This window comes from Podarcis raffonei, chromosome 1 (genome assembly GCF_027172205.1).
Source record: "Podarcis raffonei isolate rPodRaf1 chromosome 1, rPodRaf1.pri, whole genome shotgun sequence".
In the NCBI taxonomy this organism is placed as follows: domain Eukaryota; kingdom Metazoa; phylum Chordata; class Lepidosauria; order Squamata; family Lacertidae; genus Podarcis; species Podarcis raffonei.
The window spans coordinates 4,664,732-4,680,246 of record NC_070602.1 but is presented as its reverse complement, the minus strand read 5'-3'; the positions used below and the strand labels follow the sequence as shown (position 1 = coordinate 4,680,246).

At 47.6% G+C, this 15,515-nt stretch overlaps 2 protein-coding genes across 2 annotated transcripts in view; one reads left to right on the top strand and one right to left on the bottom strand.

The window, feature by feature from the left end:
- The first annotated feature begins 5 nt into the window (after positions 1–5).
- Positions 6–12,185, top strand: RTRAF (RNA transcription, translation and transport factor). The gene is made up of 8 exons (XM_053365724.1): positions 6–150; positions 2,015–2,142; positions 3,432–3,531; positions 4,881–4,967; positions 5,379–5,467; positions 7,594–7,662; positions 9,687–9,735; positions 11,826–12,185. The coding sequence occupies exons 1-8, from the start codon at positions 90–92 to the stop codon at positions 11,978–11,980; spliced, it is 738 nt and encodes a 245-aa protein (XP_053221699.1). The 5' UTR covers positions 6–89; the 3' UTR covers positions 11,981–12,185.
- A 251-nt stretch (positions 12,186–12,436) lies between these two features.
- Positions 12,437–15,515, bottom strand: part of NID2 (nidogen 2) — an 83,445-nt gene continuing 80,366 nt past the window's right edge. Inside the window, exons 19-21 of the mRNA XM_053365441.1 lie at positions 14,759–14,882; positions 14,193–14,305; positions 12,437–13,206 (exon numbers count right to left, since the gene is read on the bottom strand). Of these exons, the coding sequence (XP_053221416.1) occupies positions 13,196–13,206; positions 14,193–14,305; positions 14,759–14,882 (248 nt within the window). The 3' untranslated portion in view covers positions 12,437–13,195. The remainder of the gene's footprint in view (positions 13,207–14,192; positions 14,306–14,758; positions 14,883–15,515) is intronic.

The window sequence follows — 15,515 nt, the reverse complement described above, 5'->3', positions numbered from 1 at the left end:
CGTCTTCTTCGCAGCGACTGAGGCGCTTCTCGCTGAGGCGGCGGCAACGGCAACGGAGCCGGGCAGAGGCTCTCCCGAGGCGCGGCGCCATGTTCCGGCGGAAGCTGTCAGCGCTTGACTACCACAACCCGGCCGGGTTCAACTGCCGAGGTGAGGCGGCTAGGCCCAAACTCCCGTCGGCGCCTTTCCTCTCAGTCGTGGCCGGCGACTTGCCCCGCAGCGCGCATGCCTGCGCACGTGGTCCCCTTGGCGCCGCCCCGTGGCCGTCTTGGCCACGCCCCTTGGCGCCTTTGGTCTTGTGCCTCCCCCCCGCCCCCATCCCAGCTCGGTTCACACGTTACTTTGACTCGCGTGTGCTGTGCTCAATTCATGCATCATCATAATAATTATCATTATAATATAAAATAAATTATTAATATTATTATTTATACCCCGCCCATCTGGCTGGGTTTCCCCAGACACTCTGGGCGGCTTGCAACAAAACATTAAAATACAATAACCTATTAAACATTAAAAGCTTCCCTAAACATAGCTGCCTTCAAATGTCTTTTAAAGATAGGATAGCTACTTATTTCCTTCACATCTGAAGGGAGGGCGTTCCACAGGGTGGGCGCCACCACCGAGAAGGCCCTCTGTCTGGTTCCCTGCAACCTCACTTCTCGCAGTGAGGGAACCGCCAGAAGGCCCTTGGCGCTGGATCTCAGTGTCCGGGCTGAACGATGGGGGTGGAGATGCTCCTTCAGGGATACAGGACCGAGGCTGTTTAGGGCTTTCAAGGTCAGCACCAACACTTTGAATTGTTCTTGGAAATTGTACTGGGAGCCAATGTAGGTCTTTCAAGACTGGTGTTATGTGGTCCCGACAGCCACTCCTAATCACCAGTCTAGCTACCGCATTCTGGATTAATTGCAGTTTCCGGGTGACCTTCAAAGGTAGCCCCACATAGAGCGCATTGCAGTAGTCCAAGCGGGAGATAACTAGAGCATGCACCACTCTGGCCAGACAGTCTGCGGGCAGGTAGGGTCTCAGCCTGCATAACAGATGGAGCTGATAAACAGCTGCCCTGGACAATTATTATTATTATTATGCACTTAATTTATTATTAACGTTGCAATACATATATGAAATTTTTACATATTGATACATAAACATTATATTCGTAAATTCACATTTTCACATTTCATTATGCACCATCATTTATCCATTTCTTATTCTTGCCCTGTGTCTTCCCTCCACCCGTGTGTGACTTCCTTATTATTTTGTAACTTTATTATTGAGATTGTAATTTTGTATCTTAATAATTAAACATTCAATCTTATATATCTGCTTAGCTTAACTTCCCTGTGTGGTGCGCTCAGTGGTGGCTCGAGGGAAGTGCTCTGTTACAGCTTATTATTATTATTATTATTATTATTATTATTATTATTATTATTGCTATTGGATGGTGCATGCTATAATTATAGTATTGGAATGTGGTTTTTTCTATGATGTTATATTTGCTATTGTTTTGTTAGGTTATGAAATTGTTGCTGTGTTATTTTGCTGTGATATGAAATAGTTTTTGCAGTGTTTGAAATGCATCCCTGTTTCTTTGTTGTAAGCCAATTTGAACATGATTTTTGGGTGGAAAATGAATGAATGAAAGAAATGAAATACATTTTCTTTTAATGTGTTCAAGGGTTTCTGGTACATCCTCTGTTAGTCCTCTTTGTTTTCCTTATGCAGTTCCCCCTTCAGCCCAGAGCTTTCCAAACTCTGTGTCACAACACATTAAGTGTGTCGGCTGCTGTGTGGGGGGGTGTCACGCAAACGCTCCCTGCTTTCCTGGAAAGGGGTTAGTTTAACCTCCGGTTTGCTAACAAAACTAAATTACAAAATGATGCTTGTCTAAAAAGTGTGTCACCGACATGAAAAGTTTGGAAAGCTCTGTAGTGGCATAAATCCTTTGGTGGATTCAATAACTTGGGATAGACTTTGACATCATCAATGTGACTTTATTAATCTGTTATCGCAGATGAAACTGAATTTCGAAACTTTATTGTTTGGCTTGAAGACCAGAAAATCAGACACTACAAAATTGAAGACAGAGGGAATCTGAGAAACATCCACAATGCTGCAGAATGGACAAAGTCCTTTGAAAAGGTTAGTACTACTTGAAACCTTAGTTGATGCTAACAGTTATTATTTCCGGTCTGCAAATGCTTATCAGTGTGATCTGTCAGTGGCAGCTCCTGCCCCAAGACCCTTTGCTGTGAACAATGTCACACGACCATGTTTGTGCTTCTGCATTCCTTTGCTTTGCAGAGGCAAAATGCCCAATTCATCGTTTCTTTGAGAACATAAGCAGAGCTGTGCTGGATCAGGCAAAAGGGACCATGTAGACCAGCGGTTCTCAACCTGTGGGTTCCCAGATGTTGTTGGACTACAACTCCCCATCATCCCTGAGCTCTGGCCTTGCTAGCTAGGGATGATGGAAGTTGTAGTCCAACAACATCTGGGGACCCACAGGTTGAGAACTGCTGATCAAGACCGTGGGTAGGCAAACTAAGGCCCAGAGGCTGGATCCAGCCCAATCGCCTTCTAAATCCGGCCTGCAAACGGTCCGGGAATTGGTGTGCTTTTACATGAGTAGAATGTGTCCTTTTATTTAAAATGCATCTCTGGGTTATTTGTGGGGCATAGGAGTTCATTCATTCCCCCCCCCTATATATATATATATATAGAGAGAGAGAGATAGTCCGTCCCCCCACAAGGTCTGAGGGACAGTAGACCGGTCCCCTGCTGAAAAAGTTTGCTGACCCCTGAAGACCAGCATCACTGTGAGGGACAGCAGACCGGCCCCCTGCTGAAAAAGTTTGCTGACCCCTGAAGACCAGCATCACTGTGGCCAGCCAGGTGCCCCAATTGGAAACCCAAATGCAAGACCACCCTCCCCTCCAGCAGTTCCCAGCAGCTGATATTCAGAGGCATTTATTGATTCTGATAACAGGTGTAGAACATACCCATCACGGCTTGTAGCCATTGAGAGCCTTTTCCTTTGTCTGTGTTAGATTTATATCCCACCTTTCTTTCATGATGAAGTTCAAGGTGGCATAGATGAGGTTCCCAAGTGATCTCCCATTCTGGCATTGGCCAGGCGTGTTTAGCTGCAGACAAATTGTTGCAGGCCCAAGGCAAGGGCGTGGCTTTCGTATGCAGTTTGTGTGTTGAGCCCTTACAAACTGATAAATGTTAGGTTTACCCAGGCAAGGAGGAGGAGCAGCAGCAGCAATTTTCTATTTCTGCCCCCCTCCTCAGTTCCTTAGTGCTACCCTCCAAGTCAAGATGCCCATTGCCTGGGAAGCTGCTCTCCCAGACAAACCTGCAGTTTTTGTTAATTTCTTATGAATCATTGAAGGTTCTTAGTTCAATCTTCTTGTTGTTTTTCACAGTACCTTAAAGATGTGAATTGTCCCTTCAACATCCAAGAGCGACAAGAAACAATTGACTGGCTTTTGGGACTGGCAGTTAGGCTTGAGTATGGGGACAACGGTATGTTTGAATTTTCACTCTCCCTTGTCTTCAAAGGCAGTATAGATCCCTTTCCTTTGCAGTTCTGTTTTTCAAGCTGAGCCAGAAAGAGGCCAGAAAGCACGTGCCAATTAACACTGTAATTTACTCTTAATTTGTGGTTGTAGTTTTTTAAGGTGCATAAAGGGAATACTCCTTTATTTCATTCCAAGGCTAGAGTCTTTAAAAGGGCAGCACCTTGCCTCACTCAGAGTGAGTGTCGTTGATCTCAATAAAACATGCCTTGGGGGGAAATGCCCAGGATTGTGCTGTAACTCTTGCGTTACGGCTTAAGCTTTATTTCTTACTTTCTCAGTTGCCCGAACAGTGTTGAATCTTGTGCCATTGCTGCAAGAGGTGTAGGGTGAAGGGAGCTCACACAAGGCGACATTAAAAGATAGAGGAGTCTGAATGCAGAGAGACTTCACATGTCTATATCATTTGGAAGTTAGCAGGATTCAGTCACTAGGCATCAGCGAGGCCACAGAAGCTAGAGGCTCAAGCACACCCAAATTTTTCCAGTTCAGAATCAGTCTGTTGTGTAAGGCTGTAGTCTTGAACAAATCAATTTGGAAGCCACCTGAGTTCTGTCATCATCAGTGGGGAAATTGGCTTGAGAGAAGTGGGCTTGAGAGTCCAGAGATTTTTGACTCACAGTTTTGCCCTTGATTATCCGCAAGCCTGAGTTTTCTATCACACTCAATTGCTACATGTGACAGACACTCAGGATTGGGAGCCGGGCTCTCTGTCAAATAGCTGCAAGGGGGGAAACATTAACTCTTTCCCTGCCCCCAATAGCTTTTTCTCTGAAACCACCACCCCAGCTATTGCCGTTGGGTTTTTTTAACCTGGCCAGCCCACGGAATCCAAGGTTTGCAAGGAAGAGCAAGCAGAGTAGAGGAAAGTTTTAAGGGCACATAAATACCCTTTGCCTGCCTGCCAGTTCTCCACTTCGCCAATTTGCAACTCTTTGCTGATACCCACATTGGGTTCTTTGCCAAATGTATAGTTTTGGCCTCACGTTTTCCTGCATTTGGGCAGTGCTTCTCAGTTTCCCCCATTGTTCAGAAAATCTGTTGTTTTCTTTCCATGTTCAGCTGCTACTTAAGTGTCATCATTTTTATTAGCAATTGACAAGCTTCTGACGCGAAGGCTGCGGGCATCTCGGACAGCTGCTGCCGTTCTGTGCACAAGCTGTTCTCACGGAGAAGAATAGTTCAGTGCCTGTTTCCTTTGTTGGCCTGGGGCTGCTTCCTTTCATTTTTAGCTCATCCATAGTCCTCTAAAACCCCTTTGTCACTCACGGGCCAGAACGGCTTTTGTTTCAACAGCTGACAAGTATAAGGACTCCACGCCTGAGGGGGCTAAGAACACAGACAATGCATCTAAAAATGCAGAACCCCTCATCAACCTGGATGGTGAGTGAAAAGGCCAACGTATTTCATGCCGTGAAACAGGAGAGTGTTTCCAGGGCCAAATTCCCTTGGGGGGTGGTAATCTTTCAGGAGTTGCATGCAGGCAGTGGGTGGGACCGAAGCCAGCGGTGGGAGGGTCCAGGGCAAAAAGTGGGCAGGACCATCCTTTCTCCCCACACACCTTCCCCAGGCTGCCAGGAAAGGGATAAAGCGCTTTTACCAAAAGGTCTGAACACCAGAAGATCCCCTCCTTGCCAATTCCTTCAATTGCTCCATCCATCTCTGCTTTCTTCCGGGCTTCCCCCACCTGCATGAAATTAGACTTAAGAGCCACAGGTTCCCCCCTCTTGCTGTAAAAGGTGGCACCTGGATTAAGAGGGGAATCAACTTGTGTGTGTGTGCGTTTTTCCACAGTAAACAACCCTGACTTTAAGGCTGGTGTGATGGCTTTGGCGAACCTCCTTCAGATCCAGCGTCATGATGACTATTTGGTGATGCTCAAGGTTAGCTCATTAGCAGCCTGTTCTTTCTTCATAAATACAAACTGCAGTAGATTAAAAGTGGTTTTTTAAATGGTTTGTACAAGCACGCTGACCGCTCTCCTTCCCCCCAAAAAGCTGCTAAACGTGTTAATTTTTCTATTTTAATTGGTAGCCTAGAATGCGTTTGGGGTGAGAGGTTTCAAAGAGGAAGGGGACTTGTAGGGCATATTGTCCAGCCTCTGTCCTTCACCCTTCACAAATCACTGATGCTTTCGAAAGTCCTCTCTTTAGCTACTCCTGCACACCTTTCAGTGGCAGGATAATTACTTATTCCAATTACCAACTGCATTTAAAGCTAGGAAACCATTCCTAATGTTGATCTTCACGCTACCATCCTGTCATTGAAAGGGGTGCTTAAACATATATTTTAAAAAACTTCCTGCCATAAGAGCAGTTCATCTAAGAGAGAGCTTCAGAAGTTTCCCAAGTAACTGACTCCTGAGTTGTGCATCTCAGGCCAGAGTGTGTTTACTCACAAGTAAGCCCTGCCAGCTTCATTCTGTGGGACTTACTCAGGAGTAAATGTGCTGTGGCCCGGCTCCTGCTTCAGGTAAATGTAGGTTTGCTGTGAGGTGGGTGGCGCTTGCATTGAGGCTCCTGGTCTCTCTGCCCTTTAAAGGTAAAGGGACCCCTGACTATTAGGTCCAGTCGTGACCGACTCTGGGGTTGCGGTGCTCATCTCGCTTTATTGGCTGAGGGAGTCGGCGTACAGCTTCTGGGTCATGTGGCCAGCATGACTAAGTCACTTCTGGCGAACCAGAGCAGCGCACGGAAATGCCGTTTACCTTCCCGCCGGAGCGGTACCTATTGATCTACTTGCACTTTGACGTGCTTTCAAACTGCTAGGTTGGCAGGAGCAGGGACCGAGCAATGGGAGCTCACCCTGTCGCGGGGATTTGAACCGCTGACCTTTTGATCGGCAAGTCCTAGGCTCTGTGGTTTAACCCACAGCGCCACCCACGTCCCTTTACTGAGGCACAAATAGTCAAGACCCCCTGAAGGAACTTTGATAGCCTTGGAAACAAGCACGGCGGTTGTTTGTGCTATAGCCACAATTTCTCTGTTGATATTTGGTGCTGCCTTTTCCCCATGGAAAGAGATAGAAGCAAAACTGAGCTTGTTGACCATGTCAGAAGACTGGGCACAGGCAGAAGTAACTGGCATCGGTTCTTTAAAATCCATCTTTGTTGCAACGGCAGACTTTGAAATGCAGCCAAGGTCCCGGGGTTTGTGCAGGGCATCCGAGTCAGCACAAAACAAAAGGAGTTTGTCAGAATTCCAAGCCCATCTTTAGCCATGTGATAGTTGTGATTTATGCCTGTGGGACCTGCATGGTCCCAGCGCCTCCACGGTCGTTCAATTATCCATTCACACTTGTGTGGAGGCCTAGCCTATATGGCCAACCTAAATATTTATATGCAGATAATGTGCGTTTAAATCCTAGAGGTTGCTTTGTTTAGGGGAAAGCAGTTCTGGGAGAGTAGTTTAGAGCAGAGAAGAGGCCAAATAGTGGCATTCCTGACATTTTTTCCACACTCTAAATCATCCCTCTGCAAGCTGGTTTTCCCTCTGTAGGTTCTGGGTACACGTGGAAGTACAGCAGGTGGGGAAAGGGTGAATGTACATCGCCGGGATTTTTTTAAATGCACGTTTACTGTTTGTGACATCTTGTTTGGCCTGAGAGGCAGCAGCTTAAGGGGCAAGAGCTTTTGTGCCTGAAAAATCTCACCCCTTATTTCCTCACTCCCACCTCTGCTCTCAGGAGCTACTGTAGAATCAAATATGGCCAAGGAAAGGGACTGGTGGAAAGGGAATGTATTCAAATACTAGAGTCAGTTGAAACAAAACTTGGCCACCTCTTAGGAAGGCACAATCTTGGAAGACAGTGCTGAATTTTTTTTTTGGTGTAAGTTCTTCACAGTAAGGATCTCCCTCGCCCTTGCCAGTTTAGGCCCCATATGCCCTGATCTCATTGCATCATTTGCCACTGTATTTCATGCTGGCTTCTATAAGCTCTTCCAGATCATCCTGGGCCAGAGGGATCCTCCAGCACTTACATGGGCTTTTGCCTTCTTTTTCCTTCCCAGGCAATTCGCATCTTGGTTCAGGAGCGTTTGAGTCAGGAGGCTGTCGCCAAGGCAAATCAGTCCAAAGAGGTATGTCTAACTCTCTGTCTCTGTACAGCCAGTGAACCCTTTGCCTCAATTACAGCCACTTTGAATGGCTTGAAATCCCTCTGCGTTAATAAAGCTGGCAGGGTCTGAAACCAGCAACAGCCCAGGTGATCCTGCACAGAAAGGATGCAGAGAGAAGGCCGCCTTTCGGAAGTAGCCACATTACATGACAGTTACCTTAAATGAAAAGCACCTCTTTTCAGAGAGGTGCCTTCTGCACCTATACATAGTAAAGGTAAAGGGGCCCCTGACTATTAGGTCCAGTCGTGGCCGACTCTGGGGTTGCGGCGCTCATCTCGCTTTATTGGCCGAGGGAGCCGGCGTACAGCTTCCGGGTCATGTGGCCAGCATGACTAAGCCGCTTCTGGCAAACCAGAGCAGCACACGGAAATGCCGTTTACCTTCCCGCTGGAGTGGTACCTATTTATCTACTTGCACTCTGACGTGCTTTCCAACTGCTAGGTTGGTAGGAGCAGGGACTGAGCAATGGGAGCTCACCCCGTCGCAGGGATTTGAACTGCCAACCTTCTGATCGGCAAGCCCTAGGCCACCCACGTCCACACCTATACATAGTTGGTGTGAATGAGCTAAAAGCACTCAGAAACTCCTGTGGCACAAGCTGCTTTTAGCAGCTCATGGATTTGCGTAGGAGTGGCATGGGCACAGCCCCTCTCCAGAGCTGTGGAGCTAAATAAATCCCGTATTTTTCCGTGTATAAGACTAGGTTCCCCCCCTAAAAAATAATGTCAAAAATTAGGGGGCATCTTATACTCTGGGCCATCTCCCCCCCCCCCATTTTCTTAAATCTGAGCCCCCCAAAATAGGGGGCGTCTTACAGGCGGGAAAATACAGTAGTTCTGTAATTGAACACAAGGATTGCTGGAATTAATGAGCCTGGATAGCTCAGTTGGTTAGACCATGGTGCTGATAACACCAAGGTTGCAGGTTCAATGCCTGTATGGACCAGCTTCATATTCCTGCATTGCAGGGGGTTGGACTAGATGATCCCCAGGGTCCCTTCCAACTCTACAGTTCTGTGATTCTAATGCATCCATGAAAATAGTCAGACCAGGGACGCGGCAGGCAGCCCACAGCGGAGTGCATTCAGAGAGGGAAGAGTCACGCTCTGTTCTGCTGCTTTAACATCTCTTACTGAGATCAGCCGCTGGCAGAGGAGGCGAAGGTCAGTTGATAAAATTCTTCCTAGGCAACTCAGTGGCTGCTGAGCAGCTGGCTGCGCTCAGAGACCACATTGCCGATTAATCTCGCTTGACAGGTTCCCTCGTGGCAACTTGCCCTGTGCGAGAATAATGCCAGAGGCCTTCTCTTGTCTCCTGCCCGAGACCACCAGACCCATGATCCTTGGGTGGTAGCAGCAAAAGCTATGAGCCCGATGCAGTACACTAGCAGGCAATTAGCTGATAAATGGGAACTGGTTTTAACTGGGGAAGATGTTGGGTTTTTTGCTTCTTGCTATGAAATCGCACATGGCACTTGTAAAAAGTAGGGGTACATACGTGTGGTGTTTTGACTTGCAAATCCTCTCGAGCGTCCGTATCTTAAAAGCTGCGGGGAAAATCACAAATCAGGTCCAGTTTGCAGGCTTCCCAAAGGCATCTGTGAGAATAGGCCATTGGACTTGATGGTCCTTTGGATTTGATTCTGTAGGCTTGTCTTGTGTTCTTAAAAGACCTGGAATCATCAAACAGCCCCTTTGTGGAATAAATTAATTTAAACTTCTAAGCGTCTTCCTTTCCAAATGCCTTAGCTTCTGAGGCCACAATCCTGCCCACCAGATGTTGGGAGAGTTGCTCGGTTGAAATCGCTGGAAGCAGAAGTGAGGAAATGCTGGTCGTCAAAGTAGCTAGCAACTTGGAGCATCTTATTTTAGGATTTGCATGACTTAGGTTGAGTAAATGGAATCAACACCACCAAATCTGATGACTTGGATGGATTCAGTTGTTGAAGAGAAGGCATAACACTTTTCTCCCTTTTCTTTCCCCAAGGGCTTGCCTGTCACCTTGGACAAGCACATTCTTGGCTTTGACACAGGAGGTAAGAGAGTGCGCTTCAACACAGCAAATGTTTTTTTGGGGGGGGGGTGTTCTGCGCACATCCTTTGAAGAGACCATGGTTTGCATGCTGGGCAAGTCTGGATGCCTGAGCATCATGTTGTGTGTACGCTCGTCACAAAGCATGTCCCACTTTCCTCTTGCCCTGCTGCGAACAGGATCTGTATTTTAATCAGTGTCCTGCTGTTATCAGAACCGTTAGGGGGCATTGAGTCCCCAGCCTCCTCTCATCCTTACATACTTGGGAGAAAATGCTCTCTCCGTGAGAGTAACTTACCAAAACTATTTCAATTAAATTAGTGGAAAGAACGCTTCAAGGAGGACGTAATCCGTAGTCCTGTGGGTCAGGGCTAGCCCTCCTTTGGGGGCACAGAACACCTGGGAAAAGGGTAGTTTATGGGGAAAATAGGAACCCAAGGGAAGTGGAGCATATTTCCCTCCCCCACCCCCCATCGTGCCCAAGGTAGGGCAAGTTGAAGACCTCTCTAATTCGTGTTGGATTTGTGATGGCATCTCACCCCGATTTAGGGAGAAGGGAGCCCAGGAAGAGCTAGTTCCAGAAAGGAGTGTGATGCCCTCCTCTCTTCCGCTTTTAAAGCCAGTGTCGGATCAGTGCCCCTCCCAGCCCCTCAAATGCATGGGAACTCTGTAAGGAGATGTCACTATGTTCACCTGGCCTAGAGAGGCTTGTTCACAAGCCAGAGTTCAGCCCCTGAGATTTTACTCGCCTTCTTGGTATGGGATGCTGCACTGGCGCTCTACCCGTCTTTGGGGAGCTGGGCACCAGGGAATATGGGGCCTTTGCTAGCCAAAGAAGACCTGCAGTCCGTCCAGGTGTGTCTTTCCATTATCGCCCAGCCTCAAGCTGGCAACCCAGCCAGATGGGCAGGGAATAAATATTAAAACTATTATTATTATCGTTGCTTTAGTTCACTCTGGTGCTCTGTGGCAGTGCTAGAATTTGTGGACATCCAGCTTAGCGTGGAAGGGTACTTCTTAACACAGCACTAATTAAATTATGGAAGAGGTAGAGATGGCCAAAGTTGGAGGACTTTAAAAGAGTAAGGCTGTCAATGGTTGGGTTCCCTCCACTGTCGGAGGCACCATTCCCCTGAATAGGGAGGTTTTTAATGTCTGATGTTTTATCACTTTATTATTATTATCATTCTGTTGGGAGCTGCCCAGAGTGGCTGGGGAAACCCAGCCAGATGGGCGGGGTCTAAATAATAAATTATGATGATGATGATGAATATCAGTGGCTGGGAATAACAGGGGGAGAGCATTATTGCACTCACGTCCTGCTTGCGAGCTTCCCATTGGGGCATCTGCTTGGCCACTGTGAGAACAGGATTCGGCCCTAGACTGGCCTTTGGCTAGATCCATAAGCAAAGCTCTTCTTAATGTCCTTGTTTCTAAGGCTCTCCCATATCGGTCTTTACAGCCACAGCAAGCTCTGTAACCTTCCCGCAGTTTGCCTTCACCCCCAAAGATGCCGTCCTCCATTGTCTCCTGAGAGAGACAGGTGTAAGGGCTGAATTCAGGGTTGCTTCAGCTGCTCTTGGCCTGAGGCATCATCAAGCCCCCTTGTCTTGTGGAAGGAAGAAAGAAAGATTCAGGGCAGCTGACTGAGCTTAAGCACTTAATGGCGAACTAAAGCTTGATCACGGGACGCAGGTGGCGCTGTGGGTAAAAGCCTCAGTGCCTAGGGCTTGCCGATCGAAAGGTCGGCGGTTCGAATCCCCGTGGCGGGGTGCGCTCCCGCTGCTTGATCCCAGCGCCTGCCAACCTAGCAGTTTGAAAGCACTCCCGGGTGCAAGTAGATAAATAGGGACCGCTTACTAGCGGGAAGGTAAATGGCGTTTCCGTGTGCGGCTCTGGCTCGCCAGATGCAGCTTGTCACGCTGGCCACGTGACCCGGAAGTGTCTGCGGACAGCGCTGGCCCCCAGCCTCTTGAGTGAGATGGGCGCACAACCCCAGAGTCTGTCAAGACTGGCCCGTACGGGCAGGGGTACCTTTACCTTTACCTTAAAGCTTGATCAGCCCTTTCCTTTTCCTCTTCCCTTCCGCCCCAGATGCCGTTCTCAACGAAGCCGCCCAGATCCTCCGCCTCCTGCATATAGAAGAGCTCCGCGAGCTGCAGACGAAGATCAACGAAGCCATCGTAGCGGTCCAGGCGATTATTGCCGATCCAAAAACTGACCATAGACTGGGCAAGGTGGGGAGATGAGCAAGCAGGCAGGTTCCTGGCTCCCCAGCTGCTGCTGCTGCTGCTGGCCTCGCCCTTAGGGGAACTCCTCCAAGCTGAACCTCGCATGCAGTTGAGAAAAAAGGGATACGGCTGCCGTGTTTGGAAAGAAAACAAGGGCAGCTGCCAGCACATCCGCTCCATATCATTTTTTTCTTTACGTGAATAAAAGCTTGGATTAAACCGATCCAAACCGTCATCCTTTAGTGTGAGGGTGCCAAGGACAACAGGAGCTGCCACAGTCCCTCCACTTCGAGGGAGTGTGCTCAGAGAGCATATTGCATGGGATAAGTGATGCTCCACTCAAATGTGGAGTGTTCCTTTTACACACACACACACACACACACACACACACACACACACACACACCGCATTTCATTGTGCTGTGAGCAGAAGTTCCCGGTAGTCGTGTCAAAAACAAAAAGCCTTGAAACGGCCTTAGAAAATTTATTATTTTTATTATTATTAAATTCATGGAGTAGCCTAGAAAAGACCAGAAGTTTCAGTCAGGTGTTGGCACATACACCTCACTTGCGCAGAGCCCTGGGGGGGGGGGAGGGTAGATTTGAGCCAGTTCATTCTAGCATATTCTCATATAAATACTAAAAACAGTCAGAAGAGGCGAGGGGTGGACGTGGGCATTGGATTTTGCAAAATACCCTTTGCATGGCTCCTAAACTACTTCCACCTTTTTCGTACAACCAGAGCTCTTTAAAAAACCAACATGGACTTCTTAAGGCACTTTTGCAGAAGCCATTCCCGTACATACAGATAGAGTCCCTATACAGATTGCTGCCACGCCACCCGTTTAAAAGCAGAGAGTCTCTTGTGTTTTCTAATAAAATAACAATTGAGTAAGGATAAATGTATATGTTCATAATTATTATTTTTTTCCAAAGTTGCTCCCATCAGCAAAAGGGTATAGCACCATTTCATCTTGGCAATACATAAAAAAAATGTTTTCATTAAAAAAAAATACAGTAGTAAAAAGATTTGAGGTATAACTTAAAAAATACTGGATAATTTTGCTCTAAGTTAAACCGCTTAATTCCCTTCAGTACATATTGCTGGTTGTCTTCATGTAGTTGGGAGAGGGGTCTTTTGCACTCTGTACAATAATATCTTCTCAGTGGGAGTCTCCTTCCAGCTGCCTCGCCCCCCCCCCCCCCGGTCATTTCTTGGCCAAGTACCAGTAGCTTATTTTCTTCCTGCAAAAAGAGAAGCAGCAAGGGTTAACTTGAAGGAAGACAATTCTTAAGGGAAAGAAGATGCGAACTCCTTCATGTCCCTCCCAACTGTGTGTGTGTGTGTGTGTGTGTGTGGCGTTCATAGGTGATGATATGCCTCTCTGATGGCCAAAAAACCATTTTTTCTCTGCCGAATAAAAGATATAAGTTGACGCACTTCTGAGGAGGCCAAAATGTTCTGCGAAAAAGATCCTACCCTTGCAAGGTTTTTATAACTTGTTGCAAGGCCCCAGTTTTGGCACCGTTTAGTTTTTAGCTGGATCTTCCTTTTCACTCACTGCCCAGTCAGGAATCCTATTGATGTGCTGAGTTCACAGCACATTTCTGCTAGGAATCCCACAGTGCAGATCTGATAGGAATTAATCAGATGTAGAGGACACGGGTGGCGCTGTGGGTTACACCACAGAGCCTAGGACTTGCCAATCAGAAGGTCGGCGGTTCGAATCCCCGCGGCGGGGTGAGCTCCCGTTGCTCAGTCCCTGCTCCTGCCAACCTAGCAGTTTGAAAGCACGTCAAAGTGCAAGTAGATAAATAGGTACTGCTCCGGCGGGAAGGTAAACGGTGTTTCCATGCGCTGCTCTGGTTCTCCAGAAGCGGCTTAGTCATGCTGGCCACATGACCCGGAAGCTGTACGCTGGCTCCCTCAGCCAGTAAAGTGAGATGAGTGCCGCAACCCCAGAGTCAGTCACCACTGGACCTAATGGTCAGGGGTCCCTTAACCTTTTTAGAGGTAAATTGCCCTCAGTCCTGATAGGTACACAGAGACCAAGATTCTACAGGTATGTTTCATTTGCCATGGCTGTTTCCTGTTCTACTGCACTGTGATGTCAGCAGCAAGAACAGTTTTGCAACAGCCCTGAGAAAAATCACTAAAAAGAATTTTCCCAGGGAGCAGAAAATGCTTGTGGTTAAGCAACATACATTTCTGGCAAAACCCCAGATCTTACCTCCTGGGCAGTATGGGTGAACGGCTGTTATTCCATAGAGATGTGTTCGCTGTTCTGGAAGATATTCACCTGTAAAAGCACCACTGTCTTTGTTCACAGCTATGACGCCATCCCTGAGCAGAAAATTGGGGAGGGAAAATGGTTTTCATCCAGGGCAACATCATTCCTTCAAGAGCAGTGGCTACCTGGCCTATGCCAAAGTGTGAAAAGTCAACAGATTAAGAGGCACAATGACGAAAAATGACCCCAGCTAATGCAAGACACCTTTAAAGTGTTGTGGTCAGAGTTAAGTCTGACCCCCTCAACTGGCCCACGTTCCCCAAACACCAGCGGGTGAGCCATTTTTTGAGGCCTGATTCTACAGTTCTTCCCAAGACACTTTTCCTGTGCAATGCAGGAGATGACAAACTCTCCCGTGTAGTGACTTTTTCACATCCGGAGTGGTTGGGCCAAGTGTGTGGGTACCTTCATAGTGCGAGAAGAACATCAACCCAAACTTGTAGGTCACTTAAATTGGAATCAGCTTTATGTTGAAAAAGGCTTTTCTCCCAGCCTTTGGGACCTACCTTCTCCAGTCTGTGTGGTAGAAGTGATTGGCGTAGCTCACGATGCTGAAGGGATAGTTGAGGTGGTTCTGAATGACGCGACGCCCCGTCCCGTTAGGCAGTGCGCATTCCAGCTTCTTGGTTCCTTTTTCCAAAGCAGAAAGAGGGAGAGTTAAATTGGGGGCATTCTCTGCCACTGTATTCTGCTCTGGTCAGACCTCACCTGGAGTACTGTGTCCAGTTCTGGGCACCACAGTTCAAGAAGGACACTGACAAACTGGAACGTGTCCAGAGGAGGGCAACCAAAATGGTCAAAGGCCTGGAAACGATGCCTTATGAGGAACGGCTAAGGGAGCTGGGCATGTTTAGCCTGGAGAAGAGGAGGTTAAGGGGTGATATGATAGCCATATTCAAATATATAAAAGGATGTCACATAGAGGAGGGAGAAAGGTTGTTTTCTGCTGCTCCAGAGAAGCGGACACGGAGCAATGGATCCAAACTACAAGAAAGAAGATTCCACCTAAACATTAGGAAGAACTTCCTGACAGTAAGAGCTGTTCGACAGTGGAATTTGCTGCCAAGGAGTGTGGTGGAGTCTCCTTCTTTGGAGGTCTTTAAGCAGAGGCTTGACAACCATATGTCAGGAGTGCTCTGATGGTGTTTCCTGCTTGGCAGGGGGTTGGACTCGATGGCCCTTGTGGTCTCTTCCAACTCTATGATTCTATGATTCTTCCTTGCTCTGGTCCATAATTGCAAATACCGTATTAGCCTGAATATA